At 35.1% G+C, this 11,799-nt stretch overlaps 3 protein-coding genes across 3 annotated transcripts; all 3 read left to right on the forward strand.

The window, feature by feature from the left end:
- The first annotated feature begins 639 nt into the window (after positions 1-639).
- Positions 640-2,803, forward strand: LOC123675622 (tigger transposable element-derived protein 4-like). Its single transcript, XM_045611058.1, has 2 exons — positions 640-1,411; positions 1,472-2,803. The coding sequence occupies exons 1-2, from the start codon at positions 1,017-1,019 to the stop codon at positions 2,691-2,693; spliced, it is 1,617 nt and encodes a 538-aa protein (XP_045467014.1). The 5' UTR covers positions 640-1,016; the 3' UTR covers positions 2,694-2,803.
- Positions 2,804-4,479: 1,676 nt separating this feature from the next.
- On the forward strand, positions 4,480-8,635 carry LOC123675606. The gene is made up of 4 exons (XM_045611007.1): positions 4,480-4,610; positions 5,080-8,105; positions 8,159-8,260; positions 8,435-8,635. The coding sequence occupies exon 2, from the start codon at positions 5,087-5,089 to the stop codon at positions 7,619-7,621; it is 2,535 nt and encodes an 844-aa protein (XP_045466963.1). The 5' UTR covers positions 4,480-4,610; positions 5,080-5,086; the 3' UTR covers positions 7,622-8,105; positions 8,159-8,260; positions 8,435-8,635.
- Positions 8,636-9,353: 718 nt separating this feature from the next.
- On the forward strand, positions 9,354-11,527 carry LOC123675646. The gene is made up of 3 exons (XM_045611092.1): positions 9,354-9,775; positions 9,838-10,370; positions 10,433-11,527. Exons 1-3 carry the CDS (start codon positions 9,644-9,646, stop codon positions 10,476-10,478), a joined length of 711 nt encoding a protein of 236 aa, XP_045467048.1. The 5' UTR covers positions 9,354-9,643; the 3' UTR covers positions 10,479-11,527.
- The last annotated feature ends 272 nt before the right edge of the window (positions 11,528-11,799 follow it).

The raw sequence follows: 11,799 nt of genomic DNA on the forward strand, positions 1-11,799 counted from the left end.
AAAGTATTAGATTTTAGCTCGAGGTTATGTTGTCTCCCGACGCGAAGCGATGTAAACAGAAGATTCGTAGTTACTGAAGAATATATCAAGTATTACCGAATGTACATAGCCCTTCGTCCAGCAGCAGCAAAAGATCGCCGCCTGTTTTATGCATATCGCAATGGAAAATGTATCAATCAGGTTGTGGGTAAAAATCAGTTTTATAAGGTACCTGAAACAGTAGCTAATTTTCTTCAACTTGAAAATGCTCACTCATATACAGGTCATTCATTTCGAAGATCGTCTGCTACACTTTTAGTTGAATCTGGGGGAGACTTGATGACACTAAAGAAACATGGCGGTTGGAAATCATCAACGGTCGCTGAAGGGTATGTTGATGAATCAGTGGCACACAGAACAGAAATTGCTAATAAAGTGTTCAGAACGTGTGGCCGTTCTGAAATAACACCCGATTTGCGACCAGGTACATCAACAGCAGTTGTGTCCATGTCAGAGAAAAATATTATTTCAACACAAGAAAATTCGTCTGTTGTACCGAATAGTTCAAGGAACATGTCATTTACGCAATGCACATTAAATAATTGTACTTTTGATAAAAAGGAAATGTAACTAATGTTCAATAAAAGATTCTGAAATAAAATATCTTCCTTTATCTACAGTCGAACCTCTATAACTCGAACCTCTATAACTCGAACCCCTCTTCAACTCGTACTCTCTGAGCGTTCCCTTCACATTCTCGAAAATTCCCTGTATTTCGACCTCTATAACTCGAATTTCTATAACTCGAACACCTCTTCAACTCGAACTCAATGATGCGTCCGTTCAGAGTAAAGATCTCTTTAAGTCGAACATTCGAAAACAATCAAATCGGAGTTTTGGCTTCTTGCCACAAGGTGTCAGCGTAGCTGGCTGAGATGCTCGCGTTACCGACATTTTAGGGTATTCCCCCAACCAAGTGTGAAATACCGCGAATGAAACATCATAACAATAACACCAATCTGATTCTGGAATGAAATATGTTTGGAGTTGGTGAGATGTCGAAGCCGCGTAAACTGAAGTCTTTAACGATCGGAAAGAAGTTAGAAATTTTAAAAAAAGTGGAAAATCGTGTCAACAGAAAAATCATTTGCCAAGAATATGATATTCCGAAAAGTACATTATGCACTATAATAAAAAACAAAGATACAATAGCTAAGTTTGGTGCAGAAGTGAATAACCCTTGTGTAGTGAAGCGAAATAAGCCTAAGAAGAAAGTGAACACTGCATTGATCAAGTGGTTCGAAGCTTCAAGAAAAGCAAATTTGCCAATCTCAGGGCCCATTTTGCAACAGAAGGCATTAGATTTTTCCAGAAAATTGGGAGATGAAAATTTCAAGGCTAGCTCGGGATGGCTTGAAAAATTCAAAAAAAGGTAATGATTCTTATTGTTTCTGTTCGATACATGAGTACATGTTTATTTTTCCCGTTTTAGACATGGTGTATTGCAAAAAAAAGCGTGTGGGGAAAGTGCTGCTGTTAATCAAGAAGAGTGTGATAACTGGATTCGAGATGTTCTTCCTACAATTTTAGCTCCTTACGAAGCTGACGATATTTTCAACGCAGATGAGACTGGGTTGTTCTTCAAATGCTTACCAGATAAAACCTTAACTTTCAAAAATGAAAAATGTTACGGAGGCAAATTATCCAAGGAAAGGGTGACTCTTTTATTAGCAGCAAATATGAGTGGCAGTGAGAAATTGAAACCTGTAATAATAGGGAAAAGCGCAAAGCCACGATGTTTCGCAGGAGTGAAATGTTTACCCCTTACTTATTACAGTAACAAAAAGGCCTGGATGACGAGTGAGATATTTGAAAAGTGGTTGTTGAATCTAGACAAACATTTCCAACTTCAAAATCGTAGAGTTCTATTACTGATTGACAACTGCCCTGCTCATCCAAATATCGATCATCGATTGAAGGCAATAAAGTTGATTTTTTTTCCACCCAATACGACATCAAAATTACAGCCTCTTGATCAGGGAATTATAAAAAGTTTCAAATTTCATTATAAACGCAGGATCTTACAAACAGTACTAGATGGATTTGAGTCCAATGGCACTATCCCCAAAATTGATCTCTTGGATTGCATTCATACGTCGGCGGCAGTGTGGAGAGTAGATTTAACCCAGGAGACTATTCAAAACTGCTTCAGAAAGGCTGGTTTTGGGACACATAACTTCTATGACTATGAAGACGAACTGCCGCTATCAGAATTGAAAAAAATTATGACCAGTGAACAAAAGGTAGCTTTAGATCTCCAAGAGTCTGTTTTTAAATGTTTGGAGGTATTGAATGCTGATGATAAGGTTTCTTTGGAGGAATATATAAATGTGGACGTGGATCTTATAACAAGTGAAAATCCTTCAGAGGATGAGATCTTGGAATATGTGAACAATAAACAAGAAGACTTGGAAAATTTTTCAGAGACCATACCTGAAGATGACGATGAAGATGACAGTGTAGGAGCTGCAAGACAAAAGCCTTCTGACGCTGAAGTTGCTAAAGCAATTGAAACCATTCGGCTTGCGTTTTCAATGAATGAGGCTGCAACTGATGACGATTTAACTCTCATATTCGAAATAAGCAAGAAATTTGAAGCCTATCGTCTAAACAATAAAACATTTAGGCAAACTTTAATAACTGATTTTTTTTAATTCGTTATTGTTTTAAGATCATATTCTAGTTTGGATGATTCAAGTTATCAGAAATGAATTTTAGTTTGTTATATTATTATTATGAGGTAATAAATTTTTTTTGGAAAGTATGTGTTGGATATTTCTCTAAGTTGAACTCTCCATAACTCGAACTTTTTTCGCTTTCCCTTCAAGTTTGAGTTATAGAGGTTCGACTGTATATGGAGATATATATATCCGGGAAAAAAGTACTCACTTTTTTCCCGGGGAAAAAAGTAATTTCGTGAAAAGTCAAATTTTGTTACCTGTCAACAGAGATAAAATGTCAAATTTTTTTCCCGTCACAGAAAAAAATTTTTTTTTCAACGCACTTTCCTATATTTAGGTCCTCCTATCGATAATCCGGCATTGGCTCCTCTATGTGTGTATACTTTTATCCATAACACCATCTTTGCGTCTTCCACTGTATAAATCATATCCTAAGTGCAATAGATAGTTCCTCCGACGTATATTTCTCCTGCCTTTTTGCAGTGGATAATTCTTCCGACAGTGTTGTCACAATTAATGGTAACAAAAAATTGGCGGTTTCATCATTTGTATCGTATCACAACTAACAGACGACACTAATTTCCGGGAAAACCTCGGAGGCTTTCGGCAAGTCTCGTTGACAATCGGGATATTGACAGCCAGCTGCCAGACTGATTTCGCGGCAAAGTGGAATTTTCAACTGAAACAGCAGTGTTAGCAGTTTTGAGTTTTTTAAGTTTGGAAGTTTTTCAATGGATATATTTTGTGACATGGCAGATATGGAAAACCAGGAAAAAGTTTGCTCTCTTTGCGGTGTGGAGTTTTCTACCATTTCTTCAAAAAATAGGCATTTGCGAAGTATTCATGAAGTGAACAATACTCCGACTTCGAAGTCGCATATTATTTGTCCGCTTTGTAAGAAAAATGAGCTGCAGTGTGGAACTTATAAGAAATTAGAAACCCATTTAGCATTGGAGCATGATATTAAATTGGAGTTTGAAACACATCACTTCACTAATGAAGAAAACTATGAACATTGGTTTGAGACAGAGAAATTGGAAATGATATAATAATAATAATAATAATAATAATAATATTTCTTTATTACCCAACAGGAATATCCCAATTACAGGGTAAAAATAATATACAATATACAGTGCAGAATACACAAAATAATTCAACACATCAACATGATGCATTACCCACTTGAAAATTCACTTCCCGAAACTCAACCAAAAACATTAACTCTTAGTTTATTAGCACTTTTACAAATACGGTTAACTGGAGATCGTTCAGAAATATTAGTCCGAGCCGTAGGTAAATAGAAAACTGGTGTCGACCTCGCTGCTAGTCTCGGCACATTGAAAGACATCCTGGACAGAAGATATGGTGAGTCTATCCTGTTGGCTAACAATCCACGGGCAAACCTGGCACATTGTTCTTCATGTCTATCAAGTAACGAGGATATCCTCAACTCCTCCATAACATCAGAAAGGTCTGCACCACGCTCAGGATACCGCCCTGTTCTCTTGAACAACACGTATTTAAAAAATTTCCTATGAACACGCTCCAATCGCGACAGATGACAGTCATAAATAGGGAACCACACCAAGTGAGCATACTCCAATATATCGCACTCCGGCGAGAACAGTGTCCCAACTCAAAAAATACGAATTCTGAGCTTATAACAGCAATGAATGCGTATTTTGTATCCTCACGTGCACGAAAAACGACACATCTCTAAGTCCCAATCCATCCGCTAGGGGGCAGTTGTGCCAGTTTTACTCTCAAGCTAATTCACGTTCATCACTGCAAGAACAGTGTCACTTCAGTATTGTTACAGGAAGGTGTGCATGTTGTCGGTCAAGAAAAGCGTAACATTTCGAGTTGTGACAGTTTTCGTGCAGTAAGGTAAGTGAAATATAATTTTTGATATTGTCATAAGCATAAAAGTGTCAGTTTTCTTGAATCAATTATCCCTAAATCTATTTTCTTGTTCCGTTGTATTTCGATTTGTGCCACTTTTCTTGATTGAAAGTGTTAGTGTTTTGTGTTATGTCACTTTTCTTGAATCAATTATCACTATATCTATTGATTTGTACCGTTTTATTTCGATTTGTGCCACTTTTCCTGATGGAGACGGTCAGTGTTTGGTGTTGTATCACTTTTCTTGAATGAATTATCTCTAAATGGATGTTATTGTATTGTTTTATTTCGACTTGTCTCACTCTTCCTGACTTAGAATATCGGTATTTTGTGTTGTCACTTTCCTTAATTCAAAAGTACGTCTCACATTGTAGTCACCTAACCTTGTGATTGCGAATAATATTACTCTACGAAATGAACATCAATAATGTAGCTTGAAATTTATTTGTTGTAGATTCGTTATGAACCCAGAGCAAGGATACCGAGGTAGAAAAATTCTAGCAGCTGCTATTGCTGCTGCTGCTGAAATTGAAAAAGGACTAAATGGGGAATTTCAGCAATTAAAACATACGTGTCTAGTGTCTGGAATCTCCACGAAAATCCCGAAGAGTGGGCAGAGTTGTGAATTAAAAAACGAGGAAGGAAGCAAAAAACTTAAAACTTCTGACATGGAAGTCGAAGAAACCTGCTTGATTGGTGAAGTGGAGAACACTTTAGAAAGCGTGAAACCTAACAGAGACCTCGGCGAAAAAAGGCTGCAAACTGAGTCAAACGACGACGAAAGTCAGATTTATGAAGAGAATAATAATATAGAAGAAAGCGAAGGACAAGAAAATGTGATTGAAGTGCCGGATTTTTCCAAAGTGATAGTACAGGAAGATCAAACGACACATTTTAGACCAAAGTATGGTGCAGAAGAAACCACAGAACAAGAAAGTGCCACGAAAGAGACGGAATTGAACAACGACACAGTACCAGAAGATCAAGGATCACATTCGAAATGGCAGTGTGTTGAAAATCTGCATACAATGCGATTGAGGCTCCAACGGGTCAAACCAAGTCCACAACAAAAAGAATCATTAGATGAAAGTGCAGATGATTCAGACATAGATCCAGATTTTCATTATACATCATCTCCTAATTCTGAAAACACGTCCGAGTCATCAGGATTGGAAGAGAATGAAAATATTATTACTAACAAGAAAGAAGGTGCCGAATCAGACAATACCCAAACAGATAATAAGCGAAAAGGTAAGAAAAGGAAAGCCAATCCAGTTGAGTGGAAGAAGACTAAAGCAAAATTTCTCCGAAATGCTGGAAAACCTTATACATCATCATCAATTCGCAAAACAGAAATGCAGGCAAGAAAGGTACGGCCAGCGTGTGGTGAAAAATGTAAGCTAAAATGTTCAAGAAAAATTGAAGAAAATAAAAGGCTCGAAATATTTGAAAACTACTGGTCACTCGAAAGTCTGAAATCCCAACGAGAATTTATCTGTAGAAGTATGACCGCCGTCAGACCTCAGTATCAGTACAAGAAAGAAGGAAGTAGGCGCCAATGTAACCATGCATTCCATTTCGTAATCAACGAAGTAAACGTACGTGTTTGCAAATTTTTCTTTATGGCCACGCTGGACATCAATAACCGAGTTATTAGAACTGTAGTAACCAAATTAAACGAAGGATTTCTTCAAGAAGATCTAAGGGGTAAACACGGACACCACTTCAAAGTAGATTCTGCAATAAAAGATGGTGTTGTTGCTCATATTAATACTATCCCAAGAATTGACAGTCATTACCTGCGCGCGCAAACTTCTCGGGAGTTCATAGAGGGTGGAAAAAGCCTGGCTGATTTACACCGTGACTACAAAAACGAGTGCATTGAAAAAAACCTTCCGTTTGCAAATCTGACGATGTATTCCCGAATTTTCAATACCAATTTTAACATCTCTTTTTTCACCCCCAAAAAAGATCAGTGCGACTTATGCAGCTCGTATAACAACGCAAGGGTAGAAGAAAGAGAAGCGATACAAGAGAAATATGATAAACATTTGAAGGAGAAAGTTTTGTCAAGAACAGAAAAAGAAGAGGATAAAAAGAAGGCAAAAGAAAGCGAAGGAAAAATTATAGTCGCCACTTACGATCTCCAAGCGGTGCTACCAGCACCAAGAGGAGATACGTCTACCTTTTATTATAAAAGCAAAATCAACAGCTACAACTTAACTATAAATGAACTTCAGTCAGATAAAGTCGAGTGTTTTTTTTGGCATGAGGGTCAAGGAAATCGAGGTGCCATAGAAATCGGCACTTGCATTCTGAAATACTTAGAAGAAAAAGCTAAAACCAGAAATGACGATAACCTTGAAATTGTTTTCTACTCCGATAATTGTTGTGGCCAGCAAAAGAACAAATTCATAATGGGCATGTACCTGTATGCTGTGCAAAAATTTAAAATCAAATCGATCACACATAAATTTTTGATCAGGGGACACACACAAAATGAAGGAGACAATGTGCACTCTGTCATAGAGAAGTCAATTAAAAGAGCTCTTAAATCGGGTCCCATCTATATTCCTACTGATTACGTCAGATTAATTCGGTCTGCAAGGAAAACTGGAAATCCGTATAAAGTAACAGAATTGAGTTACGAGGATTTTGTCGACTTAAAAAAACTCTCTGAACAGATAGGATCAAATTTTAACAAAACATCAAACAACGAACAAATAAAAACTAGCGAACTAAAAGTATTCAAAGTGCAGAAGACTGATCCTGGCATTATTTTTGTGAAAACTACATACGAACAAAAAGATTATGGGCAGATCAATGTCAATAATACCAGGAGAAGGCAAGAGGGCATCTCTACAATAAAGTGCGTTCCGGCATATAAGAAAAAAATGGAGATTTCTGCCATAAAGAAAGCTCATATCAAATCACTTATCTCAGCAAAAAGTATTCCCACGTTGTATAAGCCCATTTATGACTCGATGTTTGCATGAATTGTGTACTACTCTATTTTCATGTAATTTTTTTGTATTTTGAATAAGCTAATAAAGCACTTAATTTAAACTTCCTTTTTTATTCTAATTAAGTGGGCTTGGAAAGTGACATAAGTATTACTCAAGGGGTCACAACACAAAACAACTGATTTTAGAAAAGCAAGAAAAGTGACAAAACTCAGAGACCTGACCTAACCTGACCTGGTAAAACCACATATTTAACAAAAACTGATTTACAGGTCCATGATATTATTCTATAGATTATAATTGAATTCACTACCAAAAATAACTACTTGAAATTTAAAAGGAGCTTATACTATTTTAATATGAGTTTTGTAGTTTTCTTTCATTTGTTATTTCTCAAATACTGCATTTTTGAGTTGCGTCACTGTTCTTGCCGGGGTGCGATATGCAGTCCACGGAGTGAAAAAATATAAGGATTATATACTTAAGTCTTATGTTTGTAACAGAAGCAATTCGAAAGGTGATTAACATTGTTTTCCCATTTCATATCAGTAACTGTAAATATTGTCACAGGATTTGAAAGTAAAAATTCGCAACGAATAGTGAAATCAAGCGGTTCCATCAAGATCTATGGAGTATGTCCATCTCGTATTGAGACTAAGATTCTGCAAACAGGTAATTTCAGTAATCCGTTCAATTGGAATATTTATAGGAATATATCTAATCTCTAGATACTTTATTATTTGCACTTCTCCAATTTATAAATAAAAAAAAATGCTCTAATGACAGATATCCTTAAAGGTAGGAGTTTCCTAAAAAATTGTAATCAGTGTAATCTTCATATTATAGGGCAGACTATTTCAAGATTTTGGAAAACCCATGTAGGTCATGAAGAGGATACAGGGACACAACACTTATCAAAACTTGATAAGAAAGAAATTGTCAAAAAATTGTGTGATGGTGTTATTGTAGAAAGGATTATCTCTGACGCAAGGAAAGTGAAATCAGAAGAATTGCACAGATTGAATTTGATAAATAGGAAAGATATAGCTTATTTGTCAAAAAAGCATAATATACTGCAAAAGAAACATGAGAATACCATGATAGCAGTAAATCTCAGAGTGAAAGAATGGAACGTTGATGGAAAAAACTACTGCTTTTTCTTTAAACAGGAAGGTACTATTCCCAAAATCAGTGTTTTCTTCTATTGTTATAATAAAATTGAATTTGAAGAATAATTAGGGTATGATAGTTTTTTTCATATTATTTCAGGCGAACAACATCCATTATTGCATCCTAACGACTTTTGTCTAGGGTTTATGAATGAGGTAATGGAAAAAAAAAATCAAAGATTTCCCAAAAATAATATGTATGGATGGAACCCACTGTACTAATGAGAAGGGAATGGATTTAACTGTGATGCTTGTGAAAGACGATAGGAATATGGGATTTCCAGTGGCCTTTTTTCTTAGCAATAGATTAGACCAGTTGACTCAAGAAGTTTTCATGAAAGCACTGAGTGAGAAACTTGTGGATAGAATAGAGCCGGAATATTTCATGAGTGATGACGACCCAAAATATTATAATGCATGGGTAAAAGTAATGGGAAATAGACCAAGAAGACTTTTGTGTACCTGGCATGTGATTAAAAACAGGGTGATCCAAGGCAGATCTAAGGTTAGTAATGAGATGTAAATTATAATTTTCCATGGATAAATATTTATATGATATATTTTTCAGATAAAGAATGAGCAAATAAGGAAAACAATGAAAATTGAAATGAGGAAAATACTGAATGAAACCGACATTCACAAATTTGAAGAAAAGAGTCAGAAATACTTTGAAAAACTGAAAAATTCTGAAGAATTTATGTTTCTCAATTATCTCAAAAAGTATATTAATCTAGCAATGTTCCCCAAATATTTCAAAATAAAAATTTCTATGTCTTTTACAGTTTGTTAAGCATGAAATTATTTTTTCAGATATTATTACCAAAGTAAAGAAAGGATAGCAACGTGGGCGCATTGCTACAGATTATATGCAGGAATTAATACTAATATGGCACTGGAAAGTCTCAATAACATCCTCAAAACTAACCTACTGAAAAGGAAAGCAAATATACCAGTTGATCGACTTCTGGACGAAATGGAAAATTTAGTGGATGGCAAAATGTGGCAAAGAATATTAAAGGTTTACTTCTTCCTAAAATCATTTCTTCTGTTTAGTTTTTGAGACATTACTATTCTTTATAGATAGAAAGACCCCATTCCAATAACTACCAAGACAGACTCGTTGCTAAGGCTCACAAAGCTGCAGAAAAATTACTTTCAAAGAATGAAACAGAGGTAATAGATGTTGGATTCGGAGAATTTTTGGTAAAATCTTCAGCAGGTATAATTTTTTATAAGGTACAATATAACGAATTGTGTGAGGTGGAATGCCGAACATCATTCTGTAGGATATGCAAGATTTGTTTGCATCGTTATAGATGTGAATGTCCTGATTTTGCCATAAAAACTAATATGTGTAAACACATACACTTGGTATGTTTGCATGAGCAAAGGTCGGGAAGCGATTCTGTTTTAGGTGATGTTGCCGTGCAGCTTTCTTTGGAAAAAGCTTCAGAAATTAAAATGGCCAATAGTGAAGAAATCCATGACTTCATAAAGAGAAAGAGATGTGAAAATGATGATACAGACGTGTTGGATAGAAAAGCAAAAAGGGAGGCCAAACATGAAACAGTTAACAACTATCTGAGATCTCTGGATGATGAGGAATTTGATAGGTAATTTTAATAATTGTGTAAATAGTACATATAGATTAACATAGAGTTTCAAATACTATAAGGTTTGTGGATAAAATTATGGTGATGGCAAGAGAGAATAAAGCTTAAACTAAAAGGAAATTGGATAAGCAAGAATTTTTTGCATCAAAGAAAAAAAAATAGACAGATGTGAAATTTTTTTTTATTTTCATATGTGTTACATGCATGCATATTTATTTTAAGTTAAGTGATTGATCTAACAAGGTGATGGTACTGTATTTTGCTTTTTTGACTGTTTCATATTGGTATTAATATAATTGTATATAGATATATGTAGATGTAAATTATGAAGTGTGTGTGTAAATTGTTACATTATGTGTTGGTTCAAGAATCATTCATAAGTTTCTTTGAAGTTTCTTCTTATGGGTTGTAATAGAAACTTCGGATTAAATTTTTTTATTAAAATGCCTGAGTAGTATTTGTTTTCATTCAGAAATTAACAGAAATATTAGGTAGTAATAACATGGTTTAAGGAACAATGGTAATAATAAATATGTGTTCATTGTGGAAACCTTTCGAAGGGCGATGCTAAGGTTCTTCATACTCGAAAAATTCAATTAATCATTGATAAACATCATCGATAATTATAATGTACATGAGAAGAAGGATTAGAATCTCTTGGTTGCTAGTGCTTTTGTTAATAAAGGGGCTTTTTATTGCAATGGGTTCAGTGAATTGAGATTCTGTTGATGCTATTGTGAACATTAAACAATGTAGATTTTTTTTTAATTTCGAAAGATATTTTCCATAAAATAAATTCCTATTATGACAAAACAACGAATTTTATTGTTTTATCCTTCAGTATTATCGAAATCCTCTCCTATACAAGGTAACAATTGAAAACAAATATAATAATTGCCTGATGGTATTCAAAAACGTTTGTGTGGATATGATATATCTGTTACGGGCAATGTAATTATTTAGGTCAGTATTCATAATGCTTGGTTATTATGAATAATGACCATTAAAATTGGGCAATTTGATAAATTTCAATTACTTTACGATAACTTCTCACATTGCCCGGTCATTATGAATACTGCTATTATTTATTTGGGCACTTTGATTAATTGACAGCAATGGGACAACCACGTGCGTGTGATGTGATTTTGGCTGGCCAATCAGCATTCATTCTTTGTCGCTCGCCGCCTGTGTCCGTACCTGTGGCTTGCGTCGCATTATTTACGTTTTCTCGTTGCCTTTGGATGTTATTTAGCTTATGTGCGACAAATGCTTATTGATATATCTCTTAAATTCTGTCTATTTAGTGTTAGTGATTTTTCTATAAAATAAAATGCAGGAACAGTCAATAACTGATGTCAGTGACATGAAGCATCGTTTTAATGAACGTCTGGATGAATTATGTTCCTCAAAAGCTCAGAATACACAAATT

The sequence above is a fragment of the Harmonia axyridis genome, chromosome 1, assembly GCF_914767665.1.
Source record: "Harmonia axyridis chromosome 1, icHarAxyr1.1, whole genome shotgun sequence".
In the NCBI taxonomy this organism is placed as follows: domain Eukaryota; kingdom Metazoa; phylum Arthropoda; class Insecta; order Coleoptera; family Coccinellidae; genus Harmonia; species Harmonia axyridis.

Bases quoted from the DNA above. Each gene is read 5' to 3' on its own strand.
- LOC123675622 (XM_045611058.1), top strand. From the start codon at position 1,017: ATGTTTGGAGTTGGTGAGATGTCGAAGCCGCGTAAACTGAAGTCTTTA. The intron at 1,412-1,471 runs GTAATGATTCTT...TTCCCGTTTTAG, and splicing joins CTTGAAAAATTCAAAAAAAG to ACATGGTGTATTGCAAAAAA.
- LOC123675646 (XM_045611092.1), top strand. From the start codon at position 9,644: ATGGCACTGGAAAGTCTCAATAACATCCTCAAAACTAACCTACTGAAA. The intron at 9,776-9,837 runs GTTTACTTCTTC...TATTCTTTATAG, and splicing joins TGTGGCAAAGAATATTAAAG to ATAGAAAGACCCCATTCCAA. The intron at 10,371-10,432 runs GTAATTTTAATA...AAATACTATAAG, and splicing joins GATGATGAGGAATTTGATAG to GTTTGTGGATAAAATTATGG.
- LOC123675606 (XM_045611007.1), top strand. From the start codon at position 5,087: ATGAACCCAGAGCAAGGATACCGAGGTAGAAAAATTCTAGCAGCTGCT.